The 23,496-nt window shown below is 37.5% G+C and overlaps 3 protein-coding genes across 5 annotated transcripts in view; 2 read left to right on the top strand and 1 right to left on the bottom strand.

Annotated features, from left to right (window-relative positions):
• abch1 (ATP-binding cassette, sub-family H, member 1) overlaps window positions 1-23,496 on the bottom strand; it is a 25,516-nt gene continuing 2,020 nt past the window's right edge. Inside the window, exons 1-20 of one of the 2 annotated variants that reach the window (XM_020921267.2) lie at window positions 13,329-13,464; window positions 12,669-12,811; window positions 11,047-11,206; window positions 9,920-10,074; window positions 9,001-9,108; window positions 8,644-8,737; window positions 7,542-7,616; window positions 7,286-7,457; window positions 7,057-7,153; window positions 6,808-6,976; window positions 6,435-6,535; window positions 4,866-4,936; window positions 4,696-4,745; window positions 4,517-4,573; window positions 4,317-4,387; window positions 4,131-4,219; window positions 3,777-3,880; window positions 2,569-2,728; window positions 1,586-1,690; window positions 1-873 (exon numbers count right to left, since the gene is read on the bottom strand). In XM_020921267.2, the coding sequence (XP_020776926.1) occupies window positions 767-873; window positions 1,586-1,690; window positions 2,569-2,728; window positions 3,777-3,880; window positions 4,131-4,219; window positions 4,317-4,387; window positions 4,517-4,573; window positions 4,696-4,745; window positions 4,866-4,936; window positions 6,435-6,535; window positions 6,808-6,976; window positions 7,057-7,153; window positions 7,286-7,457; window positions 7,542-7,616; window positions 8,644-8,737; window positions 9,001-9,108; window positions 9,920-10,074; window positions 11,047-11,206; window positions 12,669-12,802 (2,079 nt within the window). In that variant the 5' untranslated portion in view covers window positions 12,803-12,811; window positions 13,329-13,464 and the 3' untranslated portion in view covers window positions 1-766. Of the gene's footprint in view, window positions 874-1,585; window positions 1,691-2,568; window positions 2,729-3,776; window positions 3,881-4,130; window positions 4,220-4,316; window positions 4,388-4,516; window positions 4,574-4,695; window positions 4,746-4,865; window positions 4,937-6,434; window positions 6,536-6,807; window positions 6,977-7,056; window positions 7,154-7,285; window positions 7,458-7,541; window positions 7,617-8,643; window positions 8,738-9,000; window positions 9,109-9,919; window positions 10,075-11,046; window positions 11,207-12,668; window positions 12,812-13,328; window positions 13,465-23,496 lie in introns of those variants that run through there. The other variant, XM_055162860.1, reaches the window with a different exon arrangement.
• On the top strand, window positions 15,101-19,963 carry LOC110157247 (galectin-related protein). Of its 2 annotated transcripts, none has more exons than XM_055162863.1 (5): window positions 15,101-15,337; window positions 15,808-15,897; window positions 15,986-16,074; window positions 16,976-17,162; window positions 18,043-19,963. In XM_055162863.1, exons 1-5 carry the CDS (start codon window positions 15,305-15,307, stop codon window positions 18,184-18,186), a joined length of 543 nt encoding a protein of 180 aa, XP_055018838.1. In that variant the 5' UTR covers window positions 15,101-15,304; the 3' UTR covers window positions 18,187-19,963. The 2 variants fall into 2 exon arrangements, with proteins under 2 accessions (XP_055018838.1, XP_020777186.1); XM_020921527.2 differs by having other exon boundaries at window positions 15,103-15,337; window positions 15,817-15,897.
• Window positions 20,302-23,496, top strand: part of aftphb (aftiphilin b) — a 4,556-nt gene continuing 1,361 nt past the window's right edge. Inside the window, exons 1-6 of the mRNA XM_055162861.1 lie at window positions 20,302-20,457; window positions 20,523-21,004; window positions 21,545-22,849; window positions 22,936-23,099; window positions 23,213-23,339; window positions 23,427-23,483. Of these exons, the coding sequence (XP_055018836.1) occupies window positions 21,554-22,849; window positions 22,936-23,099; window positions 23,213-23,339; window positions 23,427-23,483 (1,644 nt within the window). The 5' untranslated portion in view covers window positions 20,302-20,457; window positions 20,523-21,004; window positions 21,545-21,553. The remainder of the gene's footprint in view (window positions 20,458-20,522; window positions 21,005-21,544; window positions 22,850-22,935; window positions 23,100-23,212; window positions 23,340-23,426; window positions 23,484-23,496) is intronic.

Raw genomic sequence — 23,496 nt, forward strand, 5'->3', positions numbered from 1 at the left:
GCACAAACATATGAGAGATTAATAAACTACATACAATTAAAAGCATAATTAAAACGCAAGTACAAATATTTTAAAACTGACAAAATACTAAGACGAATCTTCATTAATCAGAATTATAAATGTTTTTTTTTTCCCTTTTTACAAATTTGAACCAGACATTTGTGTGTGTGCAATAAAGCCATTCATCTTGGTATCAGCATTTGGTTTCTACAGTAAATGCAGGCACTAAACTTCAAAAGTCAACCAATTCACAGCTGAGCACCTTTTAATGTTAAGAAGATGTGACACATCTTCCACTTCCTGTCATGCACAGACAACGCAGGATACAAGAGTCAGATGAAATAGTGAGCTAGTCATTCAAAAGGGGGCTTCAACGTGTCCTCCCACTTTTAGCAACATATGGGTTACTTCTATTTTTTGTTATCATAAAGACTAAAGCCTAGAAGAAAAGAAAAAATATTACAACCTGAGTTTTGTGCATGACCTGTTCTTAGACATGTAAGATGGTAATGTGCACAGTATGAGAGCAAATATACACCTTTTTATATCCAAATACAACATTACAGTATTTGTTCTGTTTCTGCATTCAGGTGAGCAGGACTTCAAACATGTAGTGCACTGGCTATAGGCATGTAGAATGAAGCTATCAACAGTGTGTTTCTTCTTCTCTGTGTATCAGCTTGTTCACAGCCCCATAGCCCAGCAGTTTGTTAGCACGGGCCTCACCTGTCCCCCAGAATGAGTAACATTCACCAAGAGGAGACACTCATGTCCTTAGCTTCAGAATGACAGTGGCCAGAATGAGAAAGAAAGTGTTCCAACCAAGAGTGACTGCGAACCCACGCCACACCAACATCTGGTTCAGACCCCAACCTGGAAATAGAAATATATCATCAGAAAATCTACAGCTTTCAATTTGCTGGCAAAACAACTTGATGAGTCATAGGTGGCCAATGGATAGTAATCGAACCAAACATGTTTTGAAGATTCATGATTATTAAATTAAGTCAAAACGGGTTAGTTTGCCACAATGGGTCAGTATGGCAATAATTATTAGATCCTGGTGACTCTCAACATCTTGACCCAGACACACCTTGAATCCCCTTTTTGGTCGTATTCTATTCTCTTAGCATGCTTTATCCTCAGTATATTGTTTCGATTATAATTAAACCATTAATCTATTGAGCAAAGCAGTTCTTTCTGTTTGTCTAATGTATCAGCATTCCTTGAGGTTCGGTAAGAGGAACATCTCCTCTCACTTCCTGTTCAGGGCCTATATCATGTAACATGGAGGTAGCACGAGCTGCTGTCACATGGCATTGTCCACACAGACGAGGTCAACACAGATATGGGCAAAGCAGGGACAGCAAGGGAAACCACTACACCGTCTACTCCAGGTGGATGAATTACACAGGATTGAGAGCTGATTAAACATTTAGGGCACAAACCGAACACTGGACAGTAGCTGCATATGTGGGCACTGAAATGTGCCTCTATCAAAATAACTAGTGAGTTGTGGGGATATTATATTATGATAACTGTGTTTGTATTGTGTTGTATTGTGTAAATTATGAGTATAAGTTACCTCTGTACATGATACAACGAAGGGACTCAGCAGCAAACGTTTGAGGCAGGGCCATGCTGAGGTAGCGAAGAGGGTAAGGAATGCACTCAACAGGCCAAATAACACCTGCAAGGACAGAAAGTATAGAACTAATTTAGGATATCCATATTAAGCTACAAATACAAGTATACTTACAAAACAATAGCTTAGTTTTAGGTCAAGGTAATGAAATAATTTAACTAAAGCTTGGTAAACATTGTGCAACTGATTATGTCTCACTGTCTAAAGCTGGAAAGAGACGAAGGAGGGGCATCATGTATTTTTGTACACTAATGCACTCTATGGCTACAACAGCGAAATGGCTGGGAGAAGTGGATAATGTAATAATCACATTGGCAACTGGGAAACACATTTATCTAATACAGCACATATTCAATATCAGTAATTATAATGTAGATATTATGTATTAAAAGACAAAACAGCTTTTGTAATTGTGAGAGAAGAAAGATTATCAATTACACACTACTACATTCATACCATACTCCATAAAACTGTACAAGTTATCATTATGTAATATATAACCTTCTGTTCTACCAATCATTATTTCATCTTTGCACTGTTTATCCTTACGGCCACTTGTATATAGCCGAGATATATTTTGTATTACTATATTTCTGTATTTTATTTGTATTTGTACATATAAATTTCTATAATTATGCCTTATTTGAAGCCAGTCTCTTGCTATTTGTGCCACTTACTTAGAATTTATTATTACCATTTATACTTATTATTATTTATTGTGATGTGTGATCTTTTGTGTCCAAATAATTTTCCCTTGTGGATCAATAAGACTAAAACAGTAAAATACTGAAATGTTAATTACACTAAATAAAAGTTGGCATTTAGTGTGACCCACATTCCAAAGATAAAATGCACTAATACTATTATCAGCAAAAAGGAATCTATGAACATGCCCATTCATGCATGCAAGCTCTGATGCTTACCACTGATCATGAGGTTTGGGTAGAAGATGCCCAGTGCAGCCTGGTTAGCACTCTGCTCATCATCAATGGCAGATGAGATTACAAGACCAAAGGAGATCCCAGTCACTCCTTGGAGCACGATCAATATGATGATGAGCACCAAAGAGCCTTCATTCGGCATCTACAAACAAGCAAATACAATTAATGGTCGTGTTTATTACAGAAAAAATGTAAATAAAGAATAAAAATATAATATTATACTAAAATCTAATACACTTCCACAAATGTGCAGTTTGTTAGTGTATTGTTTAACAGTTATGTACCAGCATATTAATATTTTTTTATACTGAAGTTCTGGGTGAAAAAACAATAAAAAAATGTATTCATGTAAACAGGAGGGATTTTAACTAACACAGGAAGAATAATACAAACACATGAGATTAAACTGACTACTCTTTCCATTTTTATGGGGCAAGACTGTATCAGAGTGCACACGACCCTCTTCTTAGACACTATCTGTCTCCCCTGACAACGTGCAGAAATAGACCTGTTCAGAGGGTCACATGACCAGCCGTTACCACAGCCATCAGGGGCTGTTGTCGTGGCAATCCTACAGTGATAAGAGAACACAACACAGGAACTGATTTATAGAGTGGAGGTCTCGTTGAATTTAATTAACACACATACAAGAGCACACACAGTGACTGACGGTTCACCTCTATAAACCAGTGAACCTGTCCTGGGGTTTTAGAAGCACTATCTCTATAAAGCCTTCATTGTTGCTACGTGAGCCCGTTCTGTCTTTGGTTGAATATTGTATCCATAAAAAAATCAATAAAGACAACAATTTTCACATTTTGCTTGGTTTTCACATACAAACATGGAATTTTGGCATGTTCAAATGAATAAATATAAATCTAGTACCTATGCACATGGCACTTGATTGGAAATTGATGTAATTTTTTGACAAAAGAAATTTATGTAAAACAAATGATGGAAAAACAGGCACATCTTACATAGAATGATGAATGAATTAAATATGTCTGTAAACAAAACACTCCTGTGTGATGATACATTTTTGTGCATTTAAAATCTGATATCTTTATTAGTTTCTATTTCTGGGTACATGCATTCTGAGGATAAAATATGTTACACTGTTTAATTGTTTTCAACATATTTTGACTTAAATGGTATTATTAATATTATTGTATTGGTGTGGAAAGCCAAACCTTGAACACATGCATCACGAAGATGAGCAGCATGAAGATTTGGATACTGATGACAAAGAGTTGAGAGCAAAGGTGAGCCAGCATAGTCTCCAGAGAACTCACACCTGTTTCACAAGAAAAGTATTAACAAACTTACATAAAATATACACTACCAACACCAAAGACATGATAAACACATGGGATTATGTTCTGCCTAATGGTGACCCCTACTGGCTCTTTCAGATAGTACACTCTAGAGCTTACACACATTGATCAGTATTATTGACTATAAATGAAGTAACAAAAAACAATATTCTCCAAAAATGCCAAAACCAAGTGTTAAATGCAAAAGTTCATAATCTTGGATAAACCCACCTGCTACCCAGCATCTGTCCAATAGGCCTTCCTTTCTCTCCAGGACAAAGGACAGAGCAGTCAGACCAACAGCGAGATAGAAAGTGATACTTTAAAAGAGGAGACATTGCAATTTAATATTATACTGCAGAACAAGCTGGCGATCAATTTTTATATCATTGTAGTGCTTTGAAATAAATTGCAGACCTGAGAACAGCACCAGGAGTCACATAAGTGGTGAAATCTGTACTTTGGCTACCATAGATCGGCTCTTCAAACTGAAAAAACAAACAAATATGTAGCTCATTTTCACAAGGGAACCATACATTGATCTTTGACATAGCCAGGTAGTTTTAATGATTTCCAGACAATCACAGGTGAATGCAGAAGTTATCTGTTTGACTTACCTTCACAGGCAAGGCAACCTGATAAGACATACTTCCTAGCTTGCTTTCAGTAAAAGTCTGAAAACAGGTACAGATACAAGTTCATTTATCCAACAAGGTAAATTCCAAATTATATTTGTTATGTGATGAAACATAACTTCTACTGAGCTTTGATAATGACAACAGCTATTTGGATTTACCTGAAAAGCATCATGTAGTTTCTTTTGCAGCATAAGGGCTATTTGACGATCTGATGGAACACAAAAAAGAACAATGAAGTTATCAATTGCTTTCAGGCAACTGAAGCAATATAGTACAAGTAAAGTACAACTACATTACAACATGGGACAAATAAATGATTATGTATTACTTGTGTGGTCCAGCCAGACATGTACAGAACCCCCATCAACCACGTCTCTGGACACATGCCGCTGCAAGGCTCTGTAAAAAAACAAAGACATAGTACTGTTACAAAATATGCCCAGAGCAGACTAGATACAAAAGAAAAGAAAGTTAAATATATCACTAATTGTTGTATAACCCCTATCAATAATAACAAATACATACGCAGCAACTAACCAACTTGCGTCAGCATGAATAAAGGAATGCAATAACAAATGATAACAAAAACATTGATGGACAGAGTGCAATGCATCTGTAGACACTCCCAAATGATCACAGTTATGCAGGTTATTTTTTTCTTGGACCACTTTTAAAGAACAGACAAGGAGAAAAAACCTTCAGGAGCAAACACCACCCATTACCCATTAAAAATACCTCGTCAACATCAAATTTTCTTTTGACAACATTTTAAGCCCACCAATTCTTTCTGCTTCCATCAGGTGTCATGATAGCAGTTCATTAGCATTCAGGCATTTTTGACAAAGCAGACACCTCCAGTTTGTTCACTTGTCACATGAGAAGCACATGACAATATCAGCATTTGATTGGCTCACACGAATCCTACTGTTGTCAAGGTAAGTTCAGGACAGGAAGGACCAGCCTGTCTATCCAGAAGTCTCAGAGTGCACATCACACCTACAACAACACAATGACTCTTACCCTATATAACAGCTGACTAACAGTCCCGTGATTTCTTTTTCAACTTGGTGGAGTTCAGTTGAATACGAAAGTAATTGGAGTTAATTTCTGAGTAATCTATAATTAGCTATTATTGAATACTGTGGTGAAAATTTTATTTAGCTTGTGCAGCACCAAAAAACAGAGTGTAGACAGAGTAAGGGTTCAATTGAAACGTGTGAAAAGCCATACAATACATTATTACATACATATCTGTTTCAGTGCTAAATGCTATATCAATGTATTGGTACTAATGCATATACATGTATTTTACAGTTCAGTATTAAAAGTAAAAGTATAAAAAAAATAGGCTACAAATCATTTACGCAATAAAGTTTAAAGAGTCTAGAGTTAGTAATGTAAAATATCTTTAGGATAAATGATCTTTTCTGCTCAAAGAATTTTAATGTGTTCCATCATGTTGTGGAATCTGTTTAGTGTGTCAGTGTATTGTCTGGAAAAAGCTAGCTGCTTTGATGTCCACATTAAATAATGACAAACTATATTTTTGACACATACATGATGCATACAGTTATTGTTAGTTTGTCATAAAATACGGCAACAGAAATAGCAGGCTGTCAACAAAGAAACAGCATATAAGTGTTGGCAAACAGAAGCTCTGTATTTGTCATGATGAATACATTTGCTGTTGTTTCCTTGGAGAAAACACCAAACACTAACCTTGCTTCCAGTGTCAGTGTACACTGGTATATGAATATTTGTGAGATTACGAAAACAAAAGGATGAATAATTTTAGGGAACTTCATTGTCCATAGAAAAGTATAAATTTACTGGCTTTAAAAGTTAAACTGATGACACTATATAGCCCCTAAATAAAATTTAGTAAAAAGAAACTCACCTTTTTGTCAGATAGCTGGTGAAATTCTTGCCAAATCCAATGACTCCCCAGTATTCTCCATTATAAATTCCTTCAAAAGCTTCTGAATGTGATAGGTGCACCTGTGAAGAGTTTCAAGAGGTTAAAACAATCCCAACTATTAGAGGCATTAGATGATCTCTATGTTTGTAACACTGTAACAACTATCTTACAGCAAACATATTTATAATAGCAATTTGGGACATCCTTTTAGCAGTTTGCAGGAAAGCACAAGGAGAAAAAGCAGGGCAATTGTTGTATTAATGGAATAATAAAAAAAATCTAACAGGTAGCAGAACTGTTTATCAATTAAAAGAAAAAAAAAAGATGACTACACCCATCAAAACAATCTTACCTGATGGATACTGTAGTTGTCTATGGCAGAGAGCAGAGAGTGGCTATATGAGGAGGGAGATGTTTCGTTATTGACCACTGCAACCTGGATGCCCTGAGGATCTCCTCCAATACAAAGACAAATCAGAGTGATCTGAATGACAGGCAGCAGGAACTGGAAACATAGGGACCTAAAAACAAAACACTGGTTAGAGTATGCACATTAAAATTCATTTAATTTGATTTAATTTAATCTCTTAATGTGGCCTACCCTGGGGTCCTCTTAAATCGCACCAATGTCTTGATAGTCAGGGCTGCAATGTTTCTACATTTCGGTAACACATGTCTGGCTCGCACCTTCCAGTCCGCTGTGGCATCCAAATCATCCAGTAGGTTGAAAAAAGCAGAAATTATTTAAAAAAAACAAACAAAAAACAAACAAAAAAAAACCCAGGTTGAATTCAGTTTGATAACATGTCACATATGTGATAAAGAATTACCTGTAAACTTGGGAATGTCCTCTGTAGGTGGGTTCATACCAAGAATAGGCCGACTCTCATTGCTCTCAAATGACTGGCTCTTCTCCAGCATTCTGTCCAGTGGGCTGGGGCTTTCCTTAGTGGCTGTCTGGTCTGATGACTGACAAAGCTTCAAAAAAGTACACTCCAAAGTCTGTGAACAAAATAAAAATGTGTATTCCAATGTTTAGTGTGAATATGCTGGACGTACGCCACATGGATGAGGTTGTATACTTACTGCTGTACCATGTAGTTTCATGACTTGATCTGGAGGACCTTCAGCCAGCAGATGGCCATTTCTCATCAGACCAACCTACAAAACAAATGGCTAGTTACATCCATTGTGCAAAAATAGGCCACAAACAGAAGTGGTCCAGTTTCCTAAGCAGTAAATTAGCAGTAAACTGAGGCCTCTCACAAGTGCACCTTTAGTGGCTTTTTTCTTGACATAGTTATGTCAATCTCTAACAATCACGAAGACAGCAATAAACCAACAGATGCCCTTTATTCTTTGTGAGAGCTAGTTTCAGTGCACTTGTGAGCAACCAGACAGGTTTAAGGAGTGTGATGCAACCACAGACTAGAGTAGGACTATTTTTGTTCTAGAATAGGACTATTTTTGTTCTTCCTAAAGAACTGTCAGAGCAACATGTAAGACATACACCGTTGGCCTCATAAACAAGTTTACATATGAACATGTTTCAACAAGTTTAAACAAGACTCCTATATGACCACTAGACTCAAAAATACTGAAAACAAAATATATGATTTCAAACGCACAGTGTTTACTTTATATGAAGATAATAGTCCAATATGTTATATTGTTTTAAAGCAGATGTTAAATCACAAATACTACCAAAACTGAGGATTGGGCTATTATTTTTAGGGCAGAAAAAAGCTACATCTGTCCTGCTGATTTTACCCAGTGTGTAAGCTTACTACTGAAAATCTTGAACAAGATTAATGGTAAATCCCCACAGGATTTTATTGAGGCAAACACCAGTAGTACTAATGGAAGAAAAATGCTAAATCTGTTATACAGACAAATACATTGTTGGTAATAACAGAATTAAATACAAAGTATTAAAGTCACCACAGCATAGTATTTTCATATATTGTTGCTAGTATTGCTTTTAAATCTACTTTTTAGAAAAGAGGAATCTGACTGACAATATGCTGTATTTGAGACAGTTTTGTTTATACCCACAGCAAACCTCAATGGAGTCTTTGTTTTTGTAGGCAGGACATAAAAGACCTAGAGATGCAGTACATGATTGCACTGATTACACCGTCTTTATGACCCTGTGTTTGTTTAACTGTGTCACCATGCATTCTCTCACCACATTGGCTTGTCTGGCCTCCTCGATGTAGTGAGTGGTGATAATGACAGAGACCTTCGCTGTCTTCACGATTTCCACCAGATGCTGCCAAATCCTAAAAAGGTTGTAAAAGAAACCAGATTACATAAAACTGAATTAGTGGCACTAATTTCCTGAAAATCTCTGAAAAAGCTTTTCCACGGCTGCTCTCTGCCAGCCGTCTGGGAAACCACATGGGAGGGGTAATACTGCCATATTTGCCTTGTTTGATACAAGTGCTCTGCAGAGTTATTTTAAGAGCTTCAAGATTAACATTAAGTTGATTTATAGGGCGTCCACAAAAAACACAGTGCTTGTTACTATAATAGTGACATGTACTTGGTCCTTAGCACTGGGTCCACTCCAACTGTGGGTTCATCCAGTATGAGCAGCTCAGGGTTTTGAAGCAAAGCAGCTCCCAGAGAAACTCTGCGTCTCTGACCTCCACTGCAACAACAGACAAACAAGAACAAAACAAAACACACAAGAATGAAATAGTAAATAACTGAAAACCAATGGTCACAAAGGTGAATCTCCCACGTTTCTCTGAGTTTCATAACTTAGGAGACGAGATAAACCTGCCTGACAACAACAAACAACTCCACAACAAACAACATATAAGAACTGCTAATAGGTACTTATACTATACAGTATAGTCATGTACTATAATTACTATTATTTGATAATAATCAATATGTTAATTTAAAGTACAACACTGCGTCAAAGCTGGTGTCACTGGCTGTTTAACCATTCCAGAAATATTTGTCATATTTTAAGTAATTTTATTTTAAGCAATTTTAAGTAATTTTGTTAATAATTTTAATGATTCATTTAATGCTAAATTAAATCGTGTCTCTCCATACTAAATGCACTTATGAAATTACTATCACTTTAAAAGTACTTTGTGGAAGATAATACTAAATAATTACAGAAACACTGATCCAAATGAAGTCAGAACCAGATTAATAGATATATTATTTTATTGTATATGCTTTATGAGGAAGGTATTAGAATTTGTATCAAAGTCCAAAAATCAGACCTCTGAACACAGTGCAAGCCTGTATCATCTGCAGTTTAAGGCCCTGTTACTGTCATCAAGGGACACTGGTACACTGTAAGGCATCAGATTAGAGATGGTAATCATGTAGGCCATCATGGATATTTAAAGCCTTCTGTCTGCCCAACTTGACTTTTATCTAAAGCAGCTCTCTCTCAAATTGCCCATGATAATGTTGCAGATAACGTCAGCATACTTTACCTGAGATTTCGAACAAGGCAGTTCTTCTGAGGTAGATCGAGAAAGTCAATAAGAAAGTTCATGCGGGCCTGTGTTTCTTTTCGGGTCAGACCGTGTAGGCGACCAAAAAATGTCAAAGTGTCACTGATGGTGAACTCATTGTACAATGCCAGGTCCTATAAGACAAAGCATACTGTGAGAAGCTTGAAGTTTTCCTAGAATTCTTGGGACAGCAATAGACATGCTAATATCTTGGCTGATATCATTAAGAACAAAACACTCACGAGAACAAAACAGTATGTTGTGATGCGGGAAGGTTAGTGTATTCTAGGTATTTGGCAAAACTGTAGTTTGAAGTTTCAGTTCACACAGTTTCAGGCAAATAACTGGGACATGCCTTTCGTGCATGTGCTCCAAAAGTCAAAAGGTTGTCTGCTTTAAAAGCTTTGCAACAACAGGTACATGAGGCCTGCGAACTCAAGAAGTGTTACAGATCACTTCCTACAGAGACGGTCAGAGTTACACACCACACGACCTCAACTGAATCTGAGCAGCTCCATTTGATATTCACTGACAGTAATGAGAAACACTCAGACAAGACACAGGTCACTGCCTGTACTGTAGAGGCTTCAAATAGACCAGGCAAGAACAAACATTTCACATGTAAATACACTGTACAGGAACAGACACAGCTAAAATGGCTTTGTGTGCAATGTAATTAAGATTGTATTTTTATTCAGTTATATGAATGCTACGGTACAGCTTCTGTTCAGTGGTTTTCAGTCAGGCCATACTTATTCTACATTGTATCTTACTGTATAATCTATATAGCAACCTGACAAAAAATGTATATGAATCTGATTTATTAATTTGAGACTCTCATCAGTCAGAACAGTACTCTTGATGCGTTTATACTGGAGATATGCGTTTCAATTTATAGTGGTCTTTTACAACTATATTTATCATCTGTTAACGCACAAATATTAGAAAAATATCCTTCAGGATATAAATCATTAATGAAAAGGCGACTTGGGCTACCATAGCTGTGCTTCTGAAAATTTGCAAATTAACTTTACACGCCTAGGGATAATTAGGCCAATATTTGTATGCAAATAGTTTTATGTGGTGTTCTTCTTTTATTGATTTACCTGTGGCATGTATCCAACCATTCTACCCGGTACTTCATGACCAGGAAACGCAGGTGGCTTCCCCAACACAATGATTTGACCTCGTGATATTTTTAGAGTACCCACAATGCATTTCAGCAGTGTAGTCTTTCCACATCCACTGGGGCCTAACAAACCATATCTGCAAAAGATGGAGCCATAATATTAAAATGTGTTGCTCTGAAACAAATGAGAGACTCATGAGTACAGACTGTAACCGAGGAAACCAAAGAACCGTAACAAAACTATATGCCTTTTGAAAACATGGTATGTGTATGTGAATGCAGTTTGTTATCTCTGGAACAAAGAATGCACAAAGCAACAATAATGAGTTAATAAATGCCCAATTAGAAGTGTCGGTACGTACTGAGAGGAATAATGTCACTATGTTCAGTCTATTATTACTATATGAACTGTGTGAGTTATTGTGCTATAGAGGGATGCAGGGTACAATAGACTGCATTTTGATGAGCACTACTAGAGCTTAAATCAATGACATTGCAGACATACAGTATTGTGAATGCCATGAAGACAGTTTGTTATTGTTTTCATGTTTTAGATTATCCCATTTCTAACTCGTTTTTTCTCAGAGTTTTCTCTTCTATTTCTCAGGTGCCCATCATGATGACAAAGATAATAATAATAATAATAATACTAAATAAATAAATAAATAATATATATATATATATATATATATATATATATATATATATATATATATATATACACACACACACACACACACACATATATATACATATATACATGAATATATACACATAAATGTGTATATATTATATATTTTAAGCGAGCTCACATGAATTAGAGTCACAGATGACTGCTAATGTTTTTGAGCTGTAACCTGAAATTAACCTTTTGGAACAAGTCCTACACAGGCTGATTGTGTTATGTGTGATTCCAACAGGTCTGTGTAATTAATCTAATTTTAGTTCAGACTTTAGAAAAATATTAATTATTTTGTTTATGCTGAGGAAACAAAAATTGCTTTGATTTTAACAACACTAGAATACAGTCAAATAAAAATTTGTTAAACCTCAATTTGAGGAAAATAATGTAATTTTTTTTGTCATTGTCAGCTAGCCTTAGTTTTTAATGTAGTTATGCCATAAATACAAATTTAAGCCATTATAATAATGCATATTAATACACAGTTGATGAAAGTCAGTTATAACAAAGTCCTAAGTAGTAGTAACTTCTTTGTGTCTCTAGGCGAGGTCAAGAATGTAAATCTGATTTGAAGAAAAATCCTGGTGAGGAGATTTGGCCGGTCGGTCACAGGGTACATACGTGAAATAAAAGCAAGACATAATGGTGCTTGGCAAAACCTGTGTGAATCTGATGCGACTAAGATAAATAAAGTCATTTGTGATATGAGAAAAGTTCAAGATTCTTTATTTGTCATTCAACCATGCGAGAGAAACACACAACAAAATGAAATTTCTCAAGGCCCAGTGATTAAAAGAGGGAAGACCAATAATAAATAGGCCTTTCACTAGGATCACCGTGAGGTGATGCCAGATAAGATAAAGAGTCTGTTATTCTTTGCCTGCTAAGCTATGCTCCTCTTATAAAACTGTACTTACATCTGTCCTTGTGGCACAGTCAGGTTGAGATTGCTGAGGACCTTGAGTTTGCCATAGGATCGGCACACATCTCTGCAACGGATTGCAGCTTCTTCATGACCAACAGGCAATGGAGCCTCCACATCAACCGTCATGGCCTCCCCCTTCAGATGGAGTTTAGAAGATCAAATCATAATTCATTTATTGAAAACAATGTTGGAAAAAAACAACACAATACATGTTTCAGAAATAAGATAAAGAAGGTGACATGATACTGACCAGTGTAATTAATGATAATAATTGTCTACATGAGTCATAGATAATGGTTTTAAGATTTTCAATCAAACCTACCATGCATATTGATATTGTTTTTACTGCTCTATACGCACTCAATCCTGCTTTCTTGTTTAAAGAATCTGATGTTAAAACAATCCTTAGGCTGTAATCTGTAATAACAGCACTCTTTCACAGTTCTCTGACCAGCTCTTATAATCCAGAGTCTCATTTTCCACTGGACAGATTAGAGAGATTGCCAAGTGTAATCTCTTGCATTTGCTTGGTTTTACCTTTGCCACTTTAACCTCTATATCCAAGACATGGTATAGCTAATGTGAAGCAATGTTAAATAAATGGTAAGAAAAGAAGTGTTTTGAGCAATCATAAACAGAAAATCAATCTCACCTATCTAAAAGTGTTAGTCCAACAAGTAGATCAGTGTGTCCATCCACCGAAGACAACTACTGAAGTGCATCAGCTGACTAAAACAACTGAACCACATGAATGCAAAGTGGTAAAACAGGTTGGGCATCAGAGAAAAAGTGGGCGGAGACAATTTGTGTTTCTCATAGGATTCCTTGGTATCTTAGATCAAGGGGGTGAGTACCATATGTACTAGACTTTTTGCTGAATTATGAATAACAGTAACCGACAAATCTGATGTGAAAGTATTTTAGAAAACAAATTAGGCAAGAATTTGTCAACCTGTGATGAACATATTTGTAGAAATACTTGGAAGGCAATATTGCTACAGGCAAACCCATTATGCCACAGCAGACCAGCATAGCAACTTGTACTCAGTAATTACTTAAATTCTTACAGTGTTGCACTCTCCATCCATAGCCCTATCAACTTGGCAAATAAGAAAAAAGCCTACATTTTACTGTAATAACTAGGATACACTTTCACAAGTAGGTGCAAAAGAAAACTACCGTGCTCAGGGCCGGGTCAATAAGAGTGTCACAAACCAATATGCATTCCCTGTGACAAATTTACAGTGCATGCAGTGGCTGAAAACCAATCCACCACTGAGATCAGCTGCTGTCATTGGCTGTGTACTGCCACACTTTGACTCCCCTTACTCCGATAAGAGCTGCGGAGGACTAAACTGCTATAAATCACTGCCATATTCCCGTCCTGCCCTCTATGTAAATGAACCGGCAGGTATCTGCGGAAGCACTGTTTTCCGCAGAGTTTATGTCCATCTTGTGGCAACTACGTGGGGATGCAGGAAACGGCTGATGTCAAATAAACACACGATTGAACAGTTGCTTATGACTGAGATAGCCTATTGCAAAAAGAAAGAATGCAAAATGCTCTTACGCGTTCCTCCATCTCGGTAGAGTCTGCAACTCGCCTCGTTACATCCTCTCGAGCGGCTCTCTCTGCGGCCATGGCAGCAGCAGCGCACAGAGGATGGAGCGGCGACGCGCAGTGTGCGTGCGTTCAGGATGGGAGGGGGAGAGGGGCAATTCACTTCAGAAAGTCGACTGTAAAGTCATTAACGCTCTTAGTGCAATCGGAGAGCGCAACATTTTGTTAGCTCTCATCTGAATTGGTCCATGTCCATCTTCCTACCAAAATTAGGTTTTTGTTTAATATCTGCTAGGCTACCGTAATACAGTGATGAGGTAAAATTTACCATGAGGGTGCCAACCAGTAAGAGACTGGCAGAATCATTTTACAGCACTGCAAAGTGGTGGTTCGTATAGTTCAGTAGGCGGTTAAATACTGCTCCCTTTTGGTCAATAAAAATGGTGCAGGAGCTGTGTGGTACTGACAAATGCCCACACGGTGGCACAATAACATATGCCTAACTGCTATCCCATTTTCTATGAGAGGGGAATAGAATAGAGTAGTACTTAAAATGTAAGCCTACACCAAAGCGTGTTGAGTCAGTGGAGTCAACATCATATCTTTCTGGGGAAAAAAATAATTAAAAAAATCATCATAGTATAGCGGGCACATCATTGTTACAATTATTGGGAATATTCATGAGTAAATTACTTGGGAATTGAACTAGGGTCTAAATGTAGGCACATCCATTGCTAATACATATATTTATTCAGTCAGATGCGCGTCTTGGGTAGAGGGTTTAAGAAAACCTGTCTGATTAGCCATTTTAACAGAAGGGGATTAGGCTTTTAGCTGTAATTATGATAACGCATGTACGTCAGCAGATATCCACCCATTTTCTCTGTAGCACATGGAGCAGCCGTGAGGCCTGTCTGCACCGGTCAGACGTGAATATCCGCTACGCGAGCAGAGCCTAGAGCAGGAAAAGGCCGGTAGTGCAGCTTTCTCCGGAGCGAGTGCCACGACGCTGACACACCACTCTGTTCAGGCTCGCATATTAAGCATCCTATGAGATTCTGTTCAAGATGGCGGTGCAGGCAGCGGAGAACGACGGGATAGTAAGTATATTTGGTTCTTCATACCAAACTGGATGGACACTCCTTATGTCGGTTTTTCAAACTGAGCAGTTGCCCACAAATTTGATCCAAACGCACCGTTATCCAGCGCGATTGTGAACGATGCGTGCGGTCAGGGCAAGGCTACTCCTCTTTCATCATTGAAGGAAGCAGGAAACCCAATACGTTTGTGTGTAATTTTGTCTGCACAATGATGTAGCCTACCTGTTCATCCAGGCCCACCTTTGATGTTGCGCATTGATGTTGCACCACATTCATGCAATGTTGGTACCACTAAACGTCTATATTTTCAACATGTGTAAATGTACAGCCGCCCCGTTGTTGCTGACGGGTTTCTATGTGTTTGTATTAGCCTTAGGCCTAACTATTGCTCCTCTAATCCCAAACAACTATGTCTTCTGCCTATGCTTATTTGTAATTTATTGCACTATACATATATACTTTTGCTACTGGTTTTGCAGAATGTGGAGAATGACCACCTCAATGACTCTCTGGAGAACCCTGGTATCATCTCTCCCGACAAGGAGGATATAGCGCGTCTTGTAAGCAACACAATAATATTTTATTCCTTGTCGGCCAACTAAAGTAGACCTACAAGGAAAGTAACGTGTTGTTTTGTGTGCCTGTTAGTCTGTACCATTCAGTGGACGCATACGAGGTGGAATGCGCCCAGGGAAGAAGATCATAGTGATGGGAATTGTGGACTTGGAGCCAAACAGGTGAGATGATCTAACCTTAACGTTATCAGATATTTAAACGTGATCTGTCCAGCACATTAATGCATGATTTTAGAGATATCTTTAAGACACAGCGCAGGAGCAGCTGTGGAAAATGGTGACTTCTTAAGTATGCATAGGCTGGGCGTTTCCTGGCCCCTTGGTAGAGACTGGGGAAGAAAGAGGGAGCAAGGACTCATTTGTGTATAGTTGTTTTGGGTGTGTCTTTACCCTACATGGAAACTTGTGTCATACTTGGCAAAACTTCGGAGTGACATCAGCGTGCTCAGAGCAGGTCATGTGGTCATGTGAATGTCTTGATCATGATGAGAAATATAGCACAGTTCAAAAATACACAATCATCTTTTGTTAAAAGTTTTAGATGTTGTAGGTTGATAATGATTTATAACAGTTTGGTTCTCTCAAGATGCCGTGCTCCTGGGATTAGGGCCAGGACTATTGTTAAGGGATTATGAGCCATTGCCATGCTGTTATTTGCTCTTACACAGCAGAACCAGAATTATGAGTTTGACATAGGAAAAAAGGCCAAAGGAAATTTTTTTGAAACAGTAGCATATAATAAAAAAGCACACAAATCTAAATGGTAATAATAAGAAAATGGATGGGTTGACAATTTTTAAAAGTAGCAAAAGAGACTGGTGCCACATTTGGCATAATTATACAAATGTACAAAACAGGAAAAATAGAAATATAGTAGTACAAAATATATCTTGGCTAAATACAAGAGATGGGTAAGGTGAAACAGTGCAAATATGAAATAGTGATTGACATGACATAGGGTTATCTATTACGTAAGGTTGAGTTGTTGTACAGATTTATTTTGGATTAGCTCTGGCTCATAGCTTTGTATAGCTGACATCCCTTATGTTGCCTTCATCTAAAGTTTCGATGTGAGCCTAACCTGTGGACGTGACTCTGAGAAAGAGGACCCTCCATGTGACGTCGCCCTAAAACTCACCGCCCGATTTAGTGAGCGCAGGTTCCTACGCAATGCCCGAGTGTCTGGCAAATGGACTGAGGAGGAAGCCTCTACTGATTATTTTCCATTCATACCAGACCAACCTTTTAGGGTAATGTATATATGCATTTCTGTAATGTCTGGATGTTGCTCTTTCATCTACCCATTTCATCTAACTTTATATTATCATCTCCTTCTTTTTGGAAGCTCAATGTGACATAAATATGCCTTTGTCCTATTTATACAATACTAAAATCTTCATTTATTGTGTCTCATCCCTAAATTAGCTCTAAATTATATTATTTGCTTCTGATATTTGTTAAAGGTTTTGACTTAAGTATAATCCTTTATCTTAATTTAAGATCTGCTATTATTTAGCCTCATGGTTTGGTGCTATACTGAATCAGAGTTAACAAACTGTACATACACAATATGATAACTGAATAAAAGCACATGTCCATCTACACTACCTTCATTATTTATGATACTTTTGTGCTACATGAAAGATGGTATCAGCTGTAATCAGTGTAACTGTGGTGTAGGTTTGGGGGATGAGAATGGCAGCTGCACATATGCACGATGAGTAATGGTCATAGGACCGCAGGACAAGTCTAGCACAAGTTTCTGCTCCAGTAATTTGTGCATATTTACACATTGTTTCTAAAAATATACATAATGGAATCTGGTGGAAATTTGTTGTGCAATTTTCATCACAAGTGATTCATTTAGATAAGTAGAGAACATGTTGGCAGTATGTTAACTTATTCTAATTATACTATATTAGTGCAACTGTGCAAGTGCTGAGCCTCATGCTTTGATCATCATCAATACTTTACTGCTATAGTTATTTCTTTTTTTTTAGGGACATTATTTAGAATTGCGTTTTACTGTTTTTAGATGTTTGTATTAGAATTAGAGCAAGTGAATAATATCCTTTAAGGATTAAAATGCACTCTTTGGCTCATTACATTTAACTTTATCTGTTTTTCTAGATTGAGATCCACTGTGAGCACCAGCGGTTCCGGATATTTGTGGATGGACACCAGCTATTTGACTTTTATCACAAAGTAAAGTCTTTGTCTTCTATTGATACAGTACGGATAGATGGAGATCTACAGATCACCAAGCTCGGCTAACCTCGCTTAGATCTGTGCAACGCAAAGACTTTATCACCTGTAAACACATATAAGCCAGTCATCAGTATCACCATCACCAATGGCAACTGTTAACACTGCAGCAAAGAACCAACTTTAGGGATTATTAATTAAGAAATGTTCTATATAAGGCTTTGGAAGTAATCGTGACATTCGGGGTCTTTCTTTATGTTGCCATTTTTTGTTAGATGACAGATATCTTGGTCTTCTTCATAATTAAAAAAGTTTGTGGTAAAACTACATAGGGATCCTAAAGAATGAACTTGAGGGATGACTTTTAGTTTGACACATTTCCCCTGAAACTTAGTTGTATTTATAAAGACGATATTTGCAGTCTGAACAGGGTTTGACTAGTAGTTGAATTTTATTTTGACAGTATTCCCTAATACAGTTTTTAAGCACCGTTTGTTCTTTATTTCTGACGACGTACAGCAGTGTTCTCCTAAAGGCTATGCCGTCTTTTGGGTTTGTTCCAGTTGTCATGGCAACATGCTGCAGTCCTGGCTCGACCTAATTTTCCCAAAATGAGGATTATAACTGGCATTCCACACTCCATGTCTTTTTAAAACATGTAGCTCTTGAGTCCCTTTTGCTGATTCTAGCTCACATGTCATTGTTTACACTAGTAGTGGGTGAGTCTCTTTAGTGGTCATGTAAACTTCATCTAATCAAGCTATAACTACCTTTTTCAGTAAGAAGTGACTTTAACTGTGTTGGGAGCAGGAATCTGAATGTACATTGTTCATGTTTGTAACAATAGGGGAAATCATTTGTGGTGAGGTTACATAGTGTCACTTATTTGGATTAGTGACTGTTCTCACTTGTAGGACCCTGCACAGTAGGTCTTTGTATTTTGGATCATTTCCATTGCAGCATCCTGTCTGCATTAAGGCTTGTACAAGACATTCCTTCATAGACGCTATAAGGGAGCATTCTTGAATACATGTCTGTGACCGAGGCCAAGTATGCAAAATTAAATATAGACTTCTTAAGGTGCTTCATTATCATTCCATCCTACCTTTTATTAGGATAGACTAATATTGAACAAATTTGATTTATTTCTGTTTTCCTCTTGGTCTCTAGTAGTGTAAGGTAGCATCAAAGGTACGGGTGGAAATCTCATGTATTACACAATATATAGCTAGTACATTATTTTCTTTGAAAATATGTGTTTTATGACAGATATATTTTTTATTTTGCAAAATGCGTACTTGATTTTACAACAGTAATGGTTTAAATGGGTATGGAATTACAAGTGGTCATCATAACTCCAGTATTAACAAAACTGCATGTGAAACTTTTATGGTCTGTGTGATTAATTTACCAGTGACTCTCAATTTCTGTTATATAGCACAAACTGAAATGTTCTAATGTTATCCTAGTTTTGTTTTTTATTCTTAAATGAATGTTGCTCCTTTGTAAATGGATGTTGCCTACGGTGAACAGTAGAGTCTGTTTTTGATCAGTTAAAGAAGTTAAACCATTTTGCACTCTGATAATTGAAACTTAATTACACTTTTTAAATGAACTAATGAGTTAATTTGCTGTGGTTGTTTTTGACCCTACAAAATTCTGTGTATTTTGTTTTGTAAGGAAGGTAACATACTCTTTGTCATGTCATATTCTACAATGTGCTATGATCTGGTGAGTCCAGTCTCAAAGGTGTTACAAGTGTTGTATATTGTATTTTGTTTTATTTATTCATACTAACAATTAGGCTTAATTATTTTTAAATTAAATTTCATTCAGCCTATTATAAGCAGCATAATGACAGGCCTGCTTAATGTTACATTTTCAGATTCTGATCATATAATTTGTAAAGACATGAACAAGTAAGATGTAGATTCACACTTTCCAGTTTAACATATCACCAAAAACATTTTCATTCTGCTTTTGTAAAAACGAAAAAATTAAAAATGGAAGTATCCACACAAGCAAATCTTTTCATCTTGATCTTGCTCTTTGTCTTGTTATTGGCTATAACATTCTAGATTAAATGAATGGATGCATGAATGAAATTAATTAAAATGTTAAAACAACATCTGAAAAAATAACTAATAACTTTTTTTTTTTTTTTTAATATATTTAAAGGTGCACAATATGACTTTTATGGTACATGGTCCGCCACCTACTCATCTCCATGGGGATGTTATTGCTTTACCATCATATGGCTTTAAAATTGTTCTGATGAAGCAGCTGACGCCACAAGACCTGACAGAGGAGAGGCAAGAGGCATGTTTTTCTAAAATATTGGTGAGTAATAAAAACTCCCAATGCGACGGCTAGATACATTAATGCCATATTGTGGAACATTTCAGGCAAAGGAAGAACATTTCCATGAGAAGAACAGGTGATGAACCTTCAGCACAATCCGCATCACAAAAGTTACTAAGATATGTAAGATACGTAGACGTAATTATGTACATACAGATTCTCCTTTGCTCCCAGTAGATGGTGGTGTTGCTCTGCCTGATCATGGTGACTGACCCAGAAGACTCTAATAGATCCATGACCTGACCATGGACCGGACCTGATCATAGACCGGGCCTGACCCAAAAAGATGACCGACAACATTAAAGATCGTTTATATTTGGAGGAAGCACCACGCGGTTTCACTGGACGCTCCATTAGCTTTGACTGATTTCCGGTCAGAATATTTGAGACGAAGTGGGAGCTCTGTGTTTGAATCCTATCGTTCGCTCGGCACCAGCAGCACATAGACTATGGCAGCACCGTGAGCAGCACCACTCGGAATAATGATGGGGAACGCTACTGCTGAAGAGCTGTAACGACAATCAGGGTGAATATTGTTGATTAAATGCAATAATAAACGTGTAATAGCTATTAGGTAATCTTATACACCAACGTGCCATAGTCTTTCTTTGGTAGGTGCTAGGTAATCTGCTGCATTTTGAACGGTATACACACCCTTGCTAGCCCACTGTAAATTAGCTATAATATTGTTTTATCGATAAAATCGTGGGCTTAATTAAAGTGTTCTAATTGTAATAACATTAGTATTAAGAATATATTTGAATGGAGTGAGTATAGTTTCAAAATCTCTATTTTATTCTCATTGGCTGCATCCATGATGTGACTGACAGCTGACTAAAACAAATAGGTCTGTATAGTGCTTGGTCAGATCTGTTTCAGTACTGTTTTATTAACTGCGTATGCATTTGCGATAAGAGGATTACCCAATGGCCTAATCTTAATCAAGTAGTTCTAAGCTGTGAGGACCTACAATGTCGGTATAGGCACTTGCCTACTAATAGAATTCTGATCAGTAGTTCTTCTATTCATATGTAATAAACCATTCATTTTTGTTATTTTTGGCAAGGGGAAGCCAATGGACGCCATGCCACAGCTGTCTTCATCCCTGCCGCAAGTGTGCAACCAGGATGAAGAAGCGCCGGCAGAAGAGGAAGAATTTGGGGAGTTTAGTAACTTTCCTGGTGGTGCTGATGGCTTTAATTGCTCCCCATGGGAATCTGCATCCAACTCTCTATCTTTACACTCAGATCCCTGCCAATCTATTTCCAGGTTAAATCAGCCAGTTGAGCAGTCTCAACCCACATCTACTATGAGTCTTAAATCCATTGATGACCAGGCAGCATGTGTAGATGAACTATCTGAAAAGTACCCTTATGATGGGGACAAGAGCTCAGTTCTGAAAGCTTGCTTTCTCACAAATGAAACAGACTTTGCAGACTTTTCTGTATTTGGCGAACAAGCAGCACAAGCCTGGTGTTGTGGTCTGGCTGGTGCAGAGTTTTGGGATGGAAGAGAGGGGATGTCTGCGCTGAGACACAACTATGTCACCCCGGACGAGAATGTAATTTTAGATTCTGAACCCAAATCTTGTGCTTTCACATCAACAGGCAACATTTGCACCATTGTCAACCACTGTGAGAAAAGAAATAAATCATCTCAGGACAATAACAGTAAACCACATCTTCAGGTGGAATGGGGCCATTTTGGAGATAAATCTGCTGACAAGTCTTGTGAAAGTCACAAAGAGAGAAAGCATAGTTTCAATCTAAATTTTTTACGAACTTCAAAAGAAGTAGAGGAAAGAGGAAAGAAAGAAAAGAGTGTTTCAACACTTTCTCAGACAGCAGGCTTGTATGACTTTGTGGACAATGTATCATTTGATGAAGGCTCATCACAGGATGAACCATCTGAGGATTTTGAGCCAAATGTATCTTCTCTTGCTTCACCAGATGACACAGACCCTGATGAATATCCAACTGATGATGAAGAGGAACTGAGGAACTATAGGCTTTCTCGATCCTTTTGCAACAATGATTTCATTTGGTACAACACATCCAATTCTGATGTTGATACCGGTCTTTTTTATGACGATCACTTTGCAGCTCAGGAATCCTCTGCTACCTCTGCACTCTCAGAATATGAAGAACATTCTGAAGAAGAACAAGTGTCCAGAGGTGTCAGTTTAGAGTCCCACACGAGCCAAGAACCTGTCCAATTAGCTGACGGAGATGTACAAAATCTACAAGGTCTTCCGCCCAGTGACAGCTTTGCTGACTTTTGCTCAGCACCCTCACAAGAGGACAGACAGTGTGAGCTATTTCAAGACCGACAGGAGGCCTTTGGACAGCAGTATGATATAACTAGCTGTGAGGTACCTTAAAAAAAATCTTCTCACTACAAATGTAGTTATGTGCTAGATTCAAACATGCTATTTGCTGATTGTTTGTTTGGGGGCAGGTTGTGCTCCATTGTCAAGTTCAACAGCTGTTGCTGGCCAGTTTCCCACAGTTGGTCTCAGCTGAAGAAGTGGAGGATCCAGTTTATGGACTAGAAACACTGCTTTTCTTCAAAGATGAAAGTGACCATGAAGAACAGGAATCAAAACAGTTTGACTCACTCTGGTAAAACTGTAGATTGATTCATGTTTAGTTTGTTTATATTTTTATCAGAGTTATTTATTTCAAAAGAGTTACTACACTATGTTGAGTGACATAATATTGTCTGACCCTCATAGCATCCCTCCTGGCTTAAGATGGTCATCTCAGGACATTCACTCAGCTGCTGGCCTGCAGTTTCAGTGGGGTGGTTCCCATACCAGTATGGGTTTACTACAATGCCTTGGTGTGGACTCAAGGAATATTGTAAGTTTTAATGTTCATCAAGAAGTGCACCTTTTACCAAGTTGATTACTGTACATTTTACAACTTCTTAGCAAATCTCTCTTTTAGGTGGTCATTGGCTTAAAGAAGCAGCCAGTGGCTGTACCTGCATTAGCATCCCACCGGGTATACAATGACA

This window comes from Boleophthalmus pectinirostris, unplaced genomic scaffold (assembly GCF_026225935.1).
Source record: "Boleophthalmus pectinirostris isolate CB_2022bp ecotype Guang Dong unplaced genomic scaffold, ASM2622593v1 HiC_scaffold_5, whole genome shotgun sequence".
Classification (NCBI taxonomy): Eukaryota; Metazoa; Chordata; class Actinopteri; order Gobiiformes; family Gobiidae; genus Boleophthalmus; species Boleophthalmus pectinirostris.

What these genes read in the sequence shown, in the direction of transcription:
- LOC110157247 (XM_055162863.1), top strand. Translation starts at nt 15,305, where the DNA reads ATGGCGGTGCAGGCAGCGGAGAACGACGGGATA. An exon ending in GTGGACTTGGAGCCAAACAG is followed by an intron (nt 16,075 to 16,975) that starts GTGAGATGATCT and finishes CTTCATCTAAAG; the next exon opens with TTTCGATGTGAGCCTAACCT. An exon ending in TACCAGACCAACCTTTTAGG is followed by an intron (nt 17,163 to 18,042) that starts GTAATGTATATA and finishes CTGTTTTTCTAG; the next exon opens with ATTGAGATCCACTGTGAGCA.